The sequence below is a fragment of the Apteryx rowi genome, unplaced genomic scaffold (genome assembly GCF_003343035.1).
Source record: "Apteryx rowi isolate R43461 unplaced genomic scaffold, aptRow1 scaffold_9, whole genome shotgun sequence".
NCBI classification, from domain to species: domain Eukaryota; kingdom Metazoa; phylum Chordata; class Aves; order Apterygiformes; family Apterygidae; genus Apteryx; species Apteryx rowi.
Genome location: NW_020451204.1, coordinates 7,376,402 through 7,390,284, shown reverse-complemented (window position 1 = coordinate 7,390,284; position 13,883 = coordinate 7,376,402). Strand labels below are relative to the sequence as shown.

General features: G+C 40.4%; 1 protein-coding gene across 2 annotated transcripts in view; it reads left to right on the top strand.

The window, feature by feature from the left end:
- Positions 1-5,731, top strand: part of GRM3 (glutamate metabotropic receptor 3) — a 47,668-nt gene extending 41,937 nt beyond the window's left edge. The window contains exon 5 of one of the 2 annotated variants that reach the window (XM_026091213.1): positions 5,181-5,731. In XM_026091213.1, coding sequence (XP_025946998.1) covers positions 5,181-5,254 — 74 coding nt within the window. In that variant the 3' untranslated portion in view covers positions 5,255-5,731. The remainder of the gene's footprint in view (positions 1-5,180) is intronic. The other variant, XM_026091214.1, reaches the window with a different exon arrangement.
- The last annotated feature ends 8,152 nt before the right edge of the window (positions 5,732-13,883 follow it).

The following is a 13,883-nucleotide window of genomic DNA, read 5'->3' as shown; positions in this document are numbered from 1 at the left end:
AGGAAAGCCTAAAAATCCAGCCTTATAACATCTTGCTAATTCATTGTTTAGATCTGTCATTTACTTCCCCTGCTTACAACTAACTGAAACTGAGATGCTCATCTTTGCTGGTCTTTTCAGACCTTGGAAAGAGACTAGAAAGACCTGAAAGAGAGACTAAAAGGTCCATTGCATACAATGGAAGAAGCCCAACTTCTCCCTTCTAGGAAGATTATTTTAGCAAAATAACACTGACAATCGACTATCATAGCACCATATTTTTAAGAAGGCAAACTTTCCCTCATTCCTTCCATTTATTTGTAAACAATTTTGAATACATTTTCTTTTAATGTTATTTCAACTTTTCAATCACTCATAAACCTCCAAAAGGGTTGTCATCCAAATTGGTTCTAATCCATATCATGGCCTTTTCCATGCCTGCTATAATCCTCTTTCAATGTGCACCCCATTCATCACAGGGAATATTCCCTCACTGGCAGCAAAAGGACAGTGAGAGAACATCAATCACTGCATAGCACATTTAAAAAAAAAAAAATCTAAAATATTCCTTTTATCAGTCCTGGGACTGATGGCTCGTTTTTCTTTTGGCCTTGGTGGTGTTTTCATCAGTAACAAGATGCTTAATGGAAACTGATCAAAATTAGCTGCAGATTATTCTAGTAACAGAGACACCTGAAAAGCCAGTTCTTGTTCATTATCATAAGGGCAGGAGTTTACCTTTAGAAGCTCAGTTACTCGAACGGGCAGTGTGTTTCCTGCCTCGATGGATTCCCACATCTGTGGCATTTCAGGGCTGCCACCACCTCCTTGCTCTCTCATTTGTTAATGCTTTGAGATACTCTTATGAGCAATGAACAGCAAGTTACCCACAGATGGTTTTACCCGTGTCACCTTGAACCATGGCAACTGGCTGAGCATTGTGAGGAAGGGTCAGAAAATCTCAAGATGCTCGCAGAGAGGACTAAGAGTGTTAGCTCCAGAAATCCATCACGACTACATCTCTACAGTGAATGGTGGAGGAAGGGTCTGAGCCTCTGCTCAGCCTCTTGAGCTGCAGTGTGGTAACTAAACCAAGCACCTGAAGTAGTTCATCTGAACACAGCTCCCCGTCTCTACTACGTGCTCTGCAAAAAGCAAGTAGAGGTGAATAGTCGACTGCTAAGGGAGGAAACCTGCTGTAAAGGCACTGAGCTTTGATCATTCTGACAGCTGAAGTCTGGACTACAACAGAATATAGATCTAAGCTGAAGAGAGAAAGGACGTATATGTACCTAGGTGTATGACAAGTTTTGTAATGGATATGACCATACACATTTACTTGCATCTGAAAATTCACCTTTGGCAGAGCGCTGTATAAATTTTACTTCCATAGCAGTGTGTCTCCTCATCAGAATATTTCCCTGCTTCTCCTGTGGCCTTTTTTGTGGCCTGGCAGAGGTATTCCCAGGAGGTAGGAGCACCACAGTTCCAAAAGAGCTCAGCACTGATTTGAGCAGCTACATGATTCAGGCTGAGCTTTTACACCCAGAAGGTGTCATTCATCCATGTTATATCCACATGGACAGCTGTACACAGATGTGAGCTCCTCCAGAAGTGCTCCATAGGGGTCAGAAAAAGAATTAAAGCTACTATTTTTAGCCAAGCTGGCATATATTCTCTCTCAGTAGCTTATTTACCCAATCTTAGCTCCAAACCAGTGTAGCTATACAGCTTTTATACACAGTTAACTCACAGCTGTCCAGCTGTGAGCATGAGTAAAGGAAGCAGCACACAGTATAGCAAGTTTGAGTCTGCCTGTTCCTGACTGTGCAGATATGCTGCAAGGTGCCCACAGCAGCGCTGAGCTCTTGCATTTAACTCTGGTTCTGTGCCCAGGATTTTCTGAGCAAAATGAGAGGACTGCTGGGGAAGAGGAAAGGAAAGCATGAATTGCAGCCAAATCAAGATTGCTGCTCATGTCACACATTTTTCTTTGGCATAAACACAAGGGCAAAATGGAGGTGAGGTGTCTCTGATAGCACCTGCAATCCTTCACTTGGCTGCTGCTATAAGGTGTGAATGTGAAACTCCGGGCTGGTGTTTAACATTGCCGAGGGGTAAGGAAAAGTAAGATCTTTTGTTCAGCCAACAGATAGAGCTGGATACTTTGTGTGAACATTTTCCTCCACTTAGCAGAGCTAATTTCTACCTCTCAGCATTATAAGAGAGGTATGTGCTGTGAAGGCAAGCCTGGGAACTCAAAAGGCAAGGCTGCTTTTTTCTTGCTTACCACCATATTCTCTATCTAGCTTCAGCATCCTCCTGACCCAGTTACTGTAATATTTGAGCTATTCATAGCCTTCAGTGTGTTGAACTTCATAGAACCCCTGAAGCTAAAAAAGTCCTGGGTGAGTGACTGATGTATGCAGAAACTAAATGCTTTTGCCCCTAGTCACACTGCGGTAGGATAAGGATTTGAATCAGGTCTCCTAAGCAGTACTGATTTTTCAATTTGACAACAAAAAGTACTACTACTACTACTACTACTACTACTACTACTGCTGCTGCTGCTGCTGCTGCTGCTGCTGCTGCTACTACTGCTATGTCGTCATCGTCGTTGTCGTCGTCGTAGTAGTAGTAGTAGTAATGATAAAATTATCAGGTCAATGTGTTGTCAGATTATAGTCAGTTTAAAACTGAATATAAAACCTGATAGTTAATTTTCACAAAATCTTAGATTTGATGCCCTTCTACCTACAAATAACTGATTTCAACATATCCAGGTTGTGCAATATCAAGCCCCCACTACCTAATTCAAAGCAGGGGCTCATTCATAGCTCTCCTGTTTATCAGGAATATTCCCTGCCCTCTGAGTAATAGTTTAGTCTGAGAGTGCCTCTAAATTTCTCTTGCTAAAGCAGTTCTGCTTTCTGTGAAATATTTATTTGCCCAGAGAAAGAATTAGTAGCTGATTTGAAGAAAGAGGGATCTGTCTTGCAAATGATGCTGCGCGCCTTTACAGAACTAGTCTGCAACTGAAAGGGTGGCCAGCACCAGTTTTGGAAGACTGACCATGCCCTTGTCAGCTGCATAAACTACTTTTTACACTCGATAACTGAGTTTACTAAGTCATTGTTTGCTATGTGTTTTCTTTGATGAAGGCATCATATTTCTCTGGGTCACTGTTATCATTAACCTAATATATCTTTCAGAAAACAGCTTTATGGTGCTGTGAACAGAGATGTCACGGAGTATCTGAAAACACATTCCTGTTGCCCAATAGATAATTTTAACAAAGATGGACACACCAGTTTGCTTTTAAATTTAAATCCACAAGACTTCAGCACAAAAATAATATATTCTACAATCAATATACATTTACAAATGCATTTAGAAACAGATTCTCATACTCAATGTCACATTGTCATATCACTGAAGCAATGAAAATACTTGTAAATAAAGTATTAGGCAATGTAGATAAGGGTATCAGAATCTGACGTTCACCTCTGGAGTCATATTTAATCCTGATCCAGAGATCCTAGAGGTCAAGGGAATTACTGGCCAGAAAATATTCCGGCATTAGGTGAGAAATAATGTTGTTTGCAAATTCGCAGTTATTCAAAAATTTCTTCACTCACATGCACTTGTTTTTTTTAATTAAAAAGTAGGTCAACACAGAGTCCTAATGTGCAGAAGTGAATTCTCTTCTGGATTAAAAAATGCATGTGTTTTATTTCAGGAATGTCTATTCCAATTAAGGAAAGTTTGCGGAATCTGACCTTAGAATTTTGTGCCATTTCATGAAAAATCCAAAGATTCAATTTTTATTCTACTAAAGCATCTTAACACCACTGTAGCTAAATTATCTCACACTACCACACAAAATCCAATAAAGTGAGACCCTTTGGCCCAGAATTATCTAAAAAAAAGTATGCATTTTATTTGGATACACTTGGAGAAGCTTCATCACCCTACCTAGCCTCTCTCAATAGTCAGCAAAGAGAAATCAGGTTCCTCCAAGGGGATGTTTCAGCCTAGCTAAGATCTGATTTGCCTTGCAGAGGTGCAAGCAGTACCTCTATCAATCAGTTCCACTGCTGACACAGTCACCTGCAATGATTCTTCATTAGACATCTCAGTTAGGCTAGGTGAGATGATCCAGATAATATAAGTTATATAATATAAGAAGTTATATAAGTATATAAGTATATAAGTAAGTAATATAAGTATATAATAAGTTTGCTGACGATACAAAACTGGGAGGAGTGGCTGATACCCCAGAGGGCTGTGCTGCCATTCAGAGAGACCTGGACAGGCTGGAGAGGTGGGCAGAGAGGAACCTCATGAAGTTCAACAAAGGCAAGTGCAGGGTCCTGCACCTGGGGAGGAATAACGCCATGCACCAGTACAGGTTGGGGGTTGACCTGCTGGAAAGCAGCTCCGCGGAGAAGGACCTGGGAGTGCTGGTGGACACCAAGTTAAGCATGAGGCAGCAATGTGCCCTTGTGGCCAAGAAGGCCAATGGTATCCTGGGGTGCATCAGGAAGAGTGTTGCCAGCAGGTCGAGGGAGGTGATCCTGCCCCTCTACTCAGCCCTGGTGAGGCCACATCTGGAGTACTGCGTCCAGTTCTGGGCTCCCCAGTACAAGAGGGATGTGGCACTACTGGAGCAAGTCCAGCGAAGGGCCACAAAGATGATTAGGGGACTGGAGCATCTCTCCTATGAGGAAAGACTGAGAGAGCTGGGCCTGTTTAGCCTGGAGAAGAGAAGGCTGAGAGGAGATCTTATCAACGTGTACAAGTATCTGAAGGGAGGGTGTCGAGAGGATGGGACCAGACTCTTTTCAGTGGAGCGACAGGACACGAGGCAACGGGCACAAACTGAAACACAGACACTTCCATCTGAACATGAGGAAATACTTCTTCCCTGTGAGGGTGACAGAGCACCGGCACAGGTTGCCCCGAGAGGTTGTGGAGTCTCCTTCTCTGGAGATATTCAAAACGCGCCTAGATGCAATCCTGTGCAATGTGCTCTAGGTGACCCTGCTTGAGCAGGGGGGGTTGGACTAGATGATCTCCAGAGGTCCCTTCCAACCTCAGCGATTCTGTGATTCTGTGATATGAATTAGAATCCACCCTTTGTTAGGTTTTTTTTGCCCATCCCTAAAGTTGGCTGATTTTCCCCTCTCTTTCTCTTTCAGCATCAGCTAGTATGTATGTTCCCACCGTCTGCAATGGAAGGGAAGTTCTGGACTCCACCACCTCATCCCTGTGATTGTGACTTGCGGTTCAGTTCTTGAGTTTTTAGACTGTTAGGCAAAATTTTGCACACGTTGTGCACTCTGAAAAACACAAGAAAAACACAAGAAAACAAAACAAAATAGTACCTTTTTTTAGAAACAGTGTAATAAATTATTTTTGAGGATTGTACAGTATATAGTGATGTTCTGGAACTTTTTAGACTGATTTTAGCCCTTCTGTTGTTAACAGTTGTAAGGGACATGTAAATAACCATGGTTCACAATGTGCATAGTCCTGCAGTAAGGGAGTGATTTGTTGCAAGCACAGTTGCAATGTTAGGTGACTTCTTTCCTACGAAATTTTTTTGTAGCTCCTTGTTGTAATTAACTTAGACTGCATTTCTATGTTGTATATTACAGTTACCTTACGTGTAACAGGTTGGTTTTCTCAGCACAAAACAGCAGTATTAATGTAAAGGCACCAATAATAAAAAGGTAAAAGTTTTTCAGCATGGTTTTATTTTTGTTTCTTCTTCCCTCAAGGTCATTATATTTATGAGAGGATTTCCCTAGGGTAGGTAAAAAGGATAAAAAGGCTGCAGTATTTGTGTGTATGTATGTATGTATGTATGTACAGGTGTGAGCCTGTGCTACAAAATCTGCATCATATAATATGCACAGCCCCGCTTTGCTGCTTATGATGAATGATTCATCAGGGCTAAGTATAAATTCCCTCTCCTTTAGCAAAAAAATGCACATTACTAAAGCATCTCAAGTGATCTTTTTATTATTAAGAAATAGGGTTATTTCCAAAAATGAAAATGTTTTTTGAAAGCATCTTTATATTTCTGTTTTTATGACCTGTCTAATTGCATCTCAATGAGATATTACCAAAAACTGACAATTTTTGATCGTTGCTTCATTCCTTTGCCATGATTTAATGCTGTCGTGCACACCAATAGACTGCTAGAGTATAAAAATAAGGAGATTTTAGATTAGGCTGGCAAAGAGATAGAAGCAAATCTGTCAGAAAATTAGCTAAGACTGTTTATACCTCCAGCAACGACACAGCCGGTTCAGTTTGTCTGCATCACCAGTGCAGTGAAAGGTAATTGGAGCTCCACAGAGACACAGGGACCAAAAAAAGTCACAAAAGAGAAATCCAGTAGAAATTTACACATCTCTGAGGTGACCTTTGCATTCAAACCAAACAATTCAAGACACACACAGGCCACTTAGACAATTGCAAATTAACTTTGAAGTCTGACTTTAAAACTGCATACTGAAGGCCTCCCTCATTCTACTGAAACAATCTGAAATCCTCTTGTTCTGCTGGGTCCAATAAGTCATTAAGGAAACAAACACACCTTTGATTAATGTGCCTGGGCATATTTACCTAAAGGCTCGTTCCCATTGATCTCAATCCAACTAAGCGATAGCAAAATTCTCGTTGACTTCAAAGATGGCATCACTGATGCTTGAAAGGCAGAGACTGATGGTACAAACTGCTGGAAGTACAGGTTTGCTGGAGCCAGCTCTACATGCAGACTTCATTACACATTTCTGGAAAGGTACAAGTCCTTCAGGCTGAACTGGCAAAGGAAGTAGCTGTTATTTTGAATGTCAAAATTAAAGATGTGCATTCTTAAAACTGCTACTCACAGCTAGTTGTCTAATTTTTCTGGACACCCATGTGTCCTCCAGGGAAGATCTCTCTATGTTTACACCTCTGCTACCATCTACACATGTACCCATTTAACCCTCTGTAACATGGAGCTGTCTAGTACTGAAACTTGTGTGCCATTACCCAAAATCGGCATTCCTCAGCCCGCATCATGTGCAGAGCCCATCATTCAGCTTCTTTCTCGCTACAAGCCCTACAGTGCCCAGTGCTATTGGTTTGGTCCTTACCTTGAAACACAGCATGAGGGTCAGGTTTTGGCAGGCTGGGGATCTTGTTTTCTAAATCAAGACCCTTTAAAGCACCTCAGGTTTTGCAGCTACATTAGTCCAATGATCTTTTGTGGATTGAGACACTATTCACAGTACGGCAAAGGGTCAAACTATCTGACCAGAATGCTGATGTCCCTGCATCTTCAGTGTGTTTATGGAGCTCTTAAAAATACCCAAGGCAAGAAGAATTTCTTCTCAATTTTTATGGAAAATGACAGTCAGGGTTGAATGCATCTCACGTAACATTTACTGTCCACAATATAGATATCTATACTATACGAGTAGTATAGTACTCGTATGAATAGTACTCATATGAGACAGCCAAATTCTTCTCCCTTTATACTCAATGGCGAGGAATAGCTGGTGGGATGCACAATTCTCCTGACTTATTTCAGACTGTTACATTATGGTGAGACAAATCATTCCAAACACAGCTAGCTCAGATTACAAATTTTACACCAAAAAAAAAATAAAGGCATTGTGTCAGATAAATTCCACTCCTAGAATCTAAATTGGCTTCATTGAAGCTAATTTGCAGCAGGTGAGGATCTTACTGTCCCACAGTTATCATTCATTGCAATAGCACTATTGAGTAAATAACCCAATGTCTGTGTCTGAACACCGGTTCTGAATGTTTAGATGGTTTGAAAGCCACTGGCATGTGTGTTTGCACACGTGCACAAAAACACACTTAGTTCTGGAGTTCCAGCCCTCTGGAACTCACATATTATTCCCGGCATTCTTGTGTCTTGAAAGTTTTTCACTGCTTTCCTTTGGATTTCCAGGGATGCAGATTATCTGATACTGCCTGATGCTTGAAGTAATCCAGCACCAAAATGCAGCAAAATGAAACAGAAAATGTCAAAGTCTAGCAGTAGCTTTGCCCACATCGCAGTAGCATGAAAATCTCTCGAGCAGGACTCACACTTTGAAAGGGGCTCTGAACATGAGCATGATGCTCGAGTGCTATTGGAAAAAAACTGTAGCTGGCTTTTAGTATTAGGAAAATCTTCTTTCTGTCTTGGGAAAATTGCTTTCCCTTTATGTGGCATGATGAGGGAGAAAAGCGTACTATTTTGCCTTAGAGCAAATTTTCACACTTCATCAGATCCAGTGCTAGAGTGGTAAACAGAAAACTAGGTAAACCCTTTAGTTTGGTGGATATGAGAAGGCAGATGCCTAAACCTTGTTTTTCTTCATCATCCTCACTTCTCTAATGGGCAGGTTACTAAATCTGAACAACCACTCATGGAGCACTACTAGAGCACTTCCGGGGAGAGGAGCCTCACACCCTGTTTTGGCAGGTACTGCTGATTCCCTTACTATATGCAATCATCCTGGTTAAACTTGATCTGCCCAACTTCACTGTGCAGAAAGAAGAAATATTTACTAACATGAAGAAATACTTACTAAGAACTCATACAAAAGGTTTTCCAAAATTTTGTATAACCTATGTTACAGTGACACCAGGGGCAAAGGGCAAATATGTGTGGGTTTGGGTTTTTTGTTGTTTTTGTTTTTTTACTGTTGTTTCATGTCATCATTTGAGCTTCTCTGTTTTAAATAGTTTATTGTTTTAGTTCCACTGGTATAAAACCTGTTCTTGGAGTATAAAACCTTTCTGGTCTCTTTAGGGCTTCCATCATAAGTAAAAATTTGCCTAGAAGAATTCACCAGGGTGTATGGGAGCCCCTAGCACATCCATCCTAAAAGCTCAGAGCACACTCTGAACACTACATGCACCAGTTCGGCAGAAACACCGAGGCCAAGACCAAGTCCTACTCCAGCTTCGACAATGCCTCACTGCAGGCTGCAGAAAAGTTTGCTTGTTCATTCAGGAGCCGTAATCCTGGAGCACTTTAATTCTCTAGTACAAACCAAGAGCACAGAAAGATTTGTGAATAACTGATGGTTTTGTATGTATTGGCTGAACAGTCAATCTGAAATAAGCAAGTTTTTGTTGTTTTTGTAGGGGAGGTGTCTGTTTTTAAAGTCTTGACTGAATTTTGAAGGCAAAAAGATCCACTGTGCTAAAACAAAACATTTTTTTTTGTCTTCAAGTGATTGTTTTCCCAAATCAAATGAACACAAATGTTTTTAATCAAAGCCAAAGAAATTTCAAAAGGAGTTATCTTTTCAAATTGAAAAACTCTAGCACCTGTTTCAAAACTGTCAAAACCAAAACATTCTTGTCTCCTATTTACAAAAGATCATGTTCTCCCTGAACAAAACAATTCCAAAAAAAATCAATGTAATGTCTAAAATACCCTGGCTCCACCCCAAAGCCTGGGCTTTGGTTAGAAAGGTTCCTGCTGAGATCCTTCACCCAATTAGTGCACTTAGTACAAGGAAGACTGGAATGAACTCTTAGCTCATCACTGAACACAGTCTGATTTTCATTGTGTCATTGCCTACTCACTAATGTTTGCAGCCTGCAAGATGAAAGACAAAAGTTGTTTATCCAGAACCTCCCCAAGGCTTCTCAGCAACATAGGAGAAACTGAGTTTTGTCACTGCAAGGAGAAAAGAGGCTAAGGCCAGGCTGGGCTGTTCTTGCAATAGGAGGAGGATGGGTAGAAAGTGAAGGCATGGAGGAGGCATGGAGGGTTAATCTTGCACCTAAGGAAATAGCAGAGTCAAGAAGGGTCTCTTCTCTCCCCAAAAGTGTCGTTTCCCTACTAATTAAACCAACCCCTCCATTGGCAGCAACAATAAGAAGACAGATGATGACATCAGCACTGTCTAGAACCAGCTGAAAACTCATTACCCCGAAAACACATTACCCCTAATGTGACTTTCTGGTACATTGCCATTTTAAGTCTGTTCTCTGCAAAGCCCATTGCCTCCCCCCCCAAACACAGTCCTCAAAGCCTAGCGAAGCTTTTGGAAACTATTATTATTAAACTGTCATCAATGCCTCTAGATCTATGGCAGTCCTTGAGGAGCAATAGAAATGGAAGCACAGCACAGATTTCACCTGTGGTGGAAAAAGTAGCCAGCTCCCAAAGATTGCTTCCGTGTGTCCAACAAACTTATGTCAGACAAACTAAAGGGCAGGGGGCTTAACTGCAACTGTTAAACCAACAGAAACTGTTAAAGGTCAACAGAAACAGCAGCAACATAATTAACATCAGTAACATGAGTACAAGAACATAACAGTGCCTCAAGGTTCAACATTCGGACAAAGTCTGAGAGTGTTTTGGGCTGAGCTCTCTTGGGACACTCTAGCATGGTGAAGTGTGTGAGGAGGGAGGCAAGGAAAGAAATGGGCTGTACATAAAACCAAAGCTCTCAGAAATCGGTCTTGCAGGTCTTTTATTCAAACACACAGGGAAAACACACATCCACACAACCTCACTATGGCTTGTAGGTGCTGTTAGAGCACCAGCCTCATAGCACGTGGGGCTTTTTACACAACCAGAATAATAACCAAAACACGGTGGTAGCTTATGATCATCTCACTTCTCATGTCTCCCTCTTCCCTGCCACACTTATTCAGTGTGAAGTACCCCCAACCAGGAGGCTGGGGGTGTCACCATTCGCTGTGACACCCCTGACATATTTCAAAATGAACCTGAACTGCCGTACCTTTCCTCTGCTCCTATCTCCATATTGCTTGCCAAAGAAGCTTGATTCCGATGCACTCAAACAAAGAAATAAATAGAAACTAGGGGATTCCGTGATTCTTTGAAAGAAGCATATGAGGGGAAAGAACTAAGAGAGAAGAACGCCAAAGATAGCAGAACTTCCCAGGATTTCTTTGAGGTTATCATCCACTGTTACATTAACTAGAAGAGCAACAGCAGCATTCTTAGCTTAAGAAGAAATTTCATCTTCATTGGCATGTTGGTGTCTATTGTGGCTGCTTTTACTTCTATGTTGAAGCATACGTGTTGGCCACTGCTGGAGATGAGTCAACCACTGGCTTCTAGATGACAACATCTGCTGCTATCTTTCCTGATTATAGTTAAGTGTCTCTATTTTATGGGTACTACTGACTCTGACAACTCAGGCAAACCAAATACTGCAAAATTTCCCCTTTACAAATGGAGAGTCCCAGAATGTCTTTTCTTAAAGAGCAAACAGTAAAATCCTCTCTTTGAACATAGGTGATAACTACTTGAAACTACCCAATAACTTTTCATTGTAGCTCTAAGAGACTTAATTTTCCCCAAAAAACAAACTCCAGATCAATCGTATTATATACTACAAACACCAACCAGCATAATCAGAACCAAGATAGAATACATTCTTTGCACAGTTCCCCCCTAGCAAGCACTGTCAAAGCTGAGACAATAACATTCTGCTTAATTTGTCAATAATTTATACAGAGATACCACTAAAATGTGCTTAATCTTCAAAGAGATTCAATTGCTTGACTCCAGATTTCAAAGAAAAGCATGCAAATGTAGCAATAAAATGCATTCCGTTTAATCAACTGAACACATAACAGACTGATTCACATTGTTTTATGGCATCAAATAACAGTTTCTGGTGTGACTCCATGAGGGAGAAAAGGGGAAGGCTGCTGTAAGCATAGTTTGGCAGAGTACTAGAAGAGGTCACAGACAGCAGATTTCTTAATGAAGTGTTTAAGGCTTCCAAAATGTGCCTCTTATGGGAAAATGGAAATAACCTCCCCTTCCTACTGTGTCTTTAACAGAAAGAAAAGAATAGCAAAAGTCAGCTAAAATATGGCAGTTTTAACTTTCTTAATTGCTGGAAAATGCCATTTTCTTACTTTAAGGTAAATAAAGTCTACAGTATTGGTTGGTATCCTACTATGTTAGTACTGCACCAAATACACTATCAGATTGCCTGGAAGAATTTTGAAGAACATTATAACAAAACATTTGGAACCAGATCTGAGAAGGTTCATACAATAAAGTCTATGAGAGCTGACAAAAAATTGCCACTTTCCACCTGACTGGGAAAATTAAGGGGAAGGTAAAAACCAAACAGACCCTTTGTGTTACTAACTAAAGTGAAATATAGTTCATAAAAATTAAGGCATTTTTGACACTGCGGAAACATGGGTCCAAAGATGAAAGGAGAAAAGATGTTCTGGAGAATGAATTGCAATTATGGCTTGGAAAAACGTATGAAGAAAGAAGGAAAACAAATAAAAACAGATGTACACAGATGCAATTTGACGGCAGTGAAAAGTTCTACAATCCTGGCCACCAAAGTTGCAATGCAATTGCAAAGTTGCAATGTTCAGAAAAGGCTGTAGTCCTACCCAAATATCTCAAGTCCAAAATTTCAAATATATTTTCACTTTATTTTATGAATGCCCATCCGATATATATCTTTGATGCTACAGCACATTAGTTGAATAAAAATCAACAACATAAAACCCCTCTTCATAAAAGATCCAAGAAGTGAAATCCCAAAGCCATTACCATTTACTCCGTGAGCATATCATCTTTGACAACCATATATAAATGACATCATGATGACAAATACAATGTACAGTAATAAGTGTGCAATGGTACAAAATATACAAAAAGGAATGTGTATTTAATATACATTCAACAATACCCCATAAAAATCTTCGCTGGGAAAGTGAAGTGCCTTTTCAAGAGCAACAGAAAAAATGTACACCACTTCTATTAAGATGCCTGAAGTATTTCCCATCAAAAGAGCAAAGCCTGTGTTCTGTGACTGGAGATATAAAGCAACTGAGCTGAATTTTCCCTTACGAAAAAAAAAATCTAAATTTCATAAAATTTTTGTCCACATCTATAGTATAATAAAATATTTAGAATGCAGAAAATTTTCAATTTAAATTTTACTTAAAAGTGGGCCCTGTTTTATTAATAGATGTAGCTCAGTCATATAAAATCAAAAATCTATATTCTTTATAGTAAAAACACAATCTTTGCCCATGCGTCTTTTCTGAAGTTTTTGATGCATTCCACAATTCACATAATTTTACTACTATGGAAATATGAGTCTGACTAGAGGTCAAGACAAGATTGGTTCCTTATTTTCTCCTAGGTCTATAGAATTCCTGCACAATCTTATTCAAATATTTTTTGCCTAAGTTTTAGATTCCTTTGAGTTCGACCTCAATGGGAATTTCAGGAAATAATTATGGAGGATATTATCAAGATCACATGCTTATAATGTGGCTGATTTTATGAACAATTCCACTAAGCCTCCAATTTTCAAGGCACCAATTTGTGCCCTCATTTAAATGCAGTTACATGCACTGGCAGCAGAAAGCATTTAGATGCTAAGCTGCACAACTGTGTAACCTACATTCAGCTCTGCTGGGCATCTGTCCTCATTCCTCACCTTGGCCCAGCAATAGAGATGTTTGAGTATTTCTAATAAGCCTCCCAGCTGATGAAGCTGATTCTGCAGCCCTGGAAGCAGAGATCTGTGCTTTACCTCCAGAGGTTAGTCTCTGTGGGCTTGCACTCCAGGAAAAGGTAATGTAGCGGTAGCCCAAGGGAGGGTATCGAAACTGCCACCAACCTCTCTTCAAAGGACAAGCTTCCACAGAGAAGCAGAGGTGTAGCTTGCACTGTAGGTATCACTTCCCCTACTCTTTATAGAATTTGAGCCTGCCACTACCTATAAACTCATGAGCCCAGTCCTACAACTCATACAGCTGCAGTAAATTCAACAGCAGCAGCTTGTACCTCAACCCTGATGGTCATGACTTAGGCATCAGAACGGGTTCAACTTGCAGATTCAAAACCA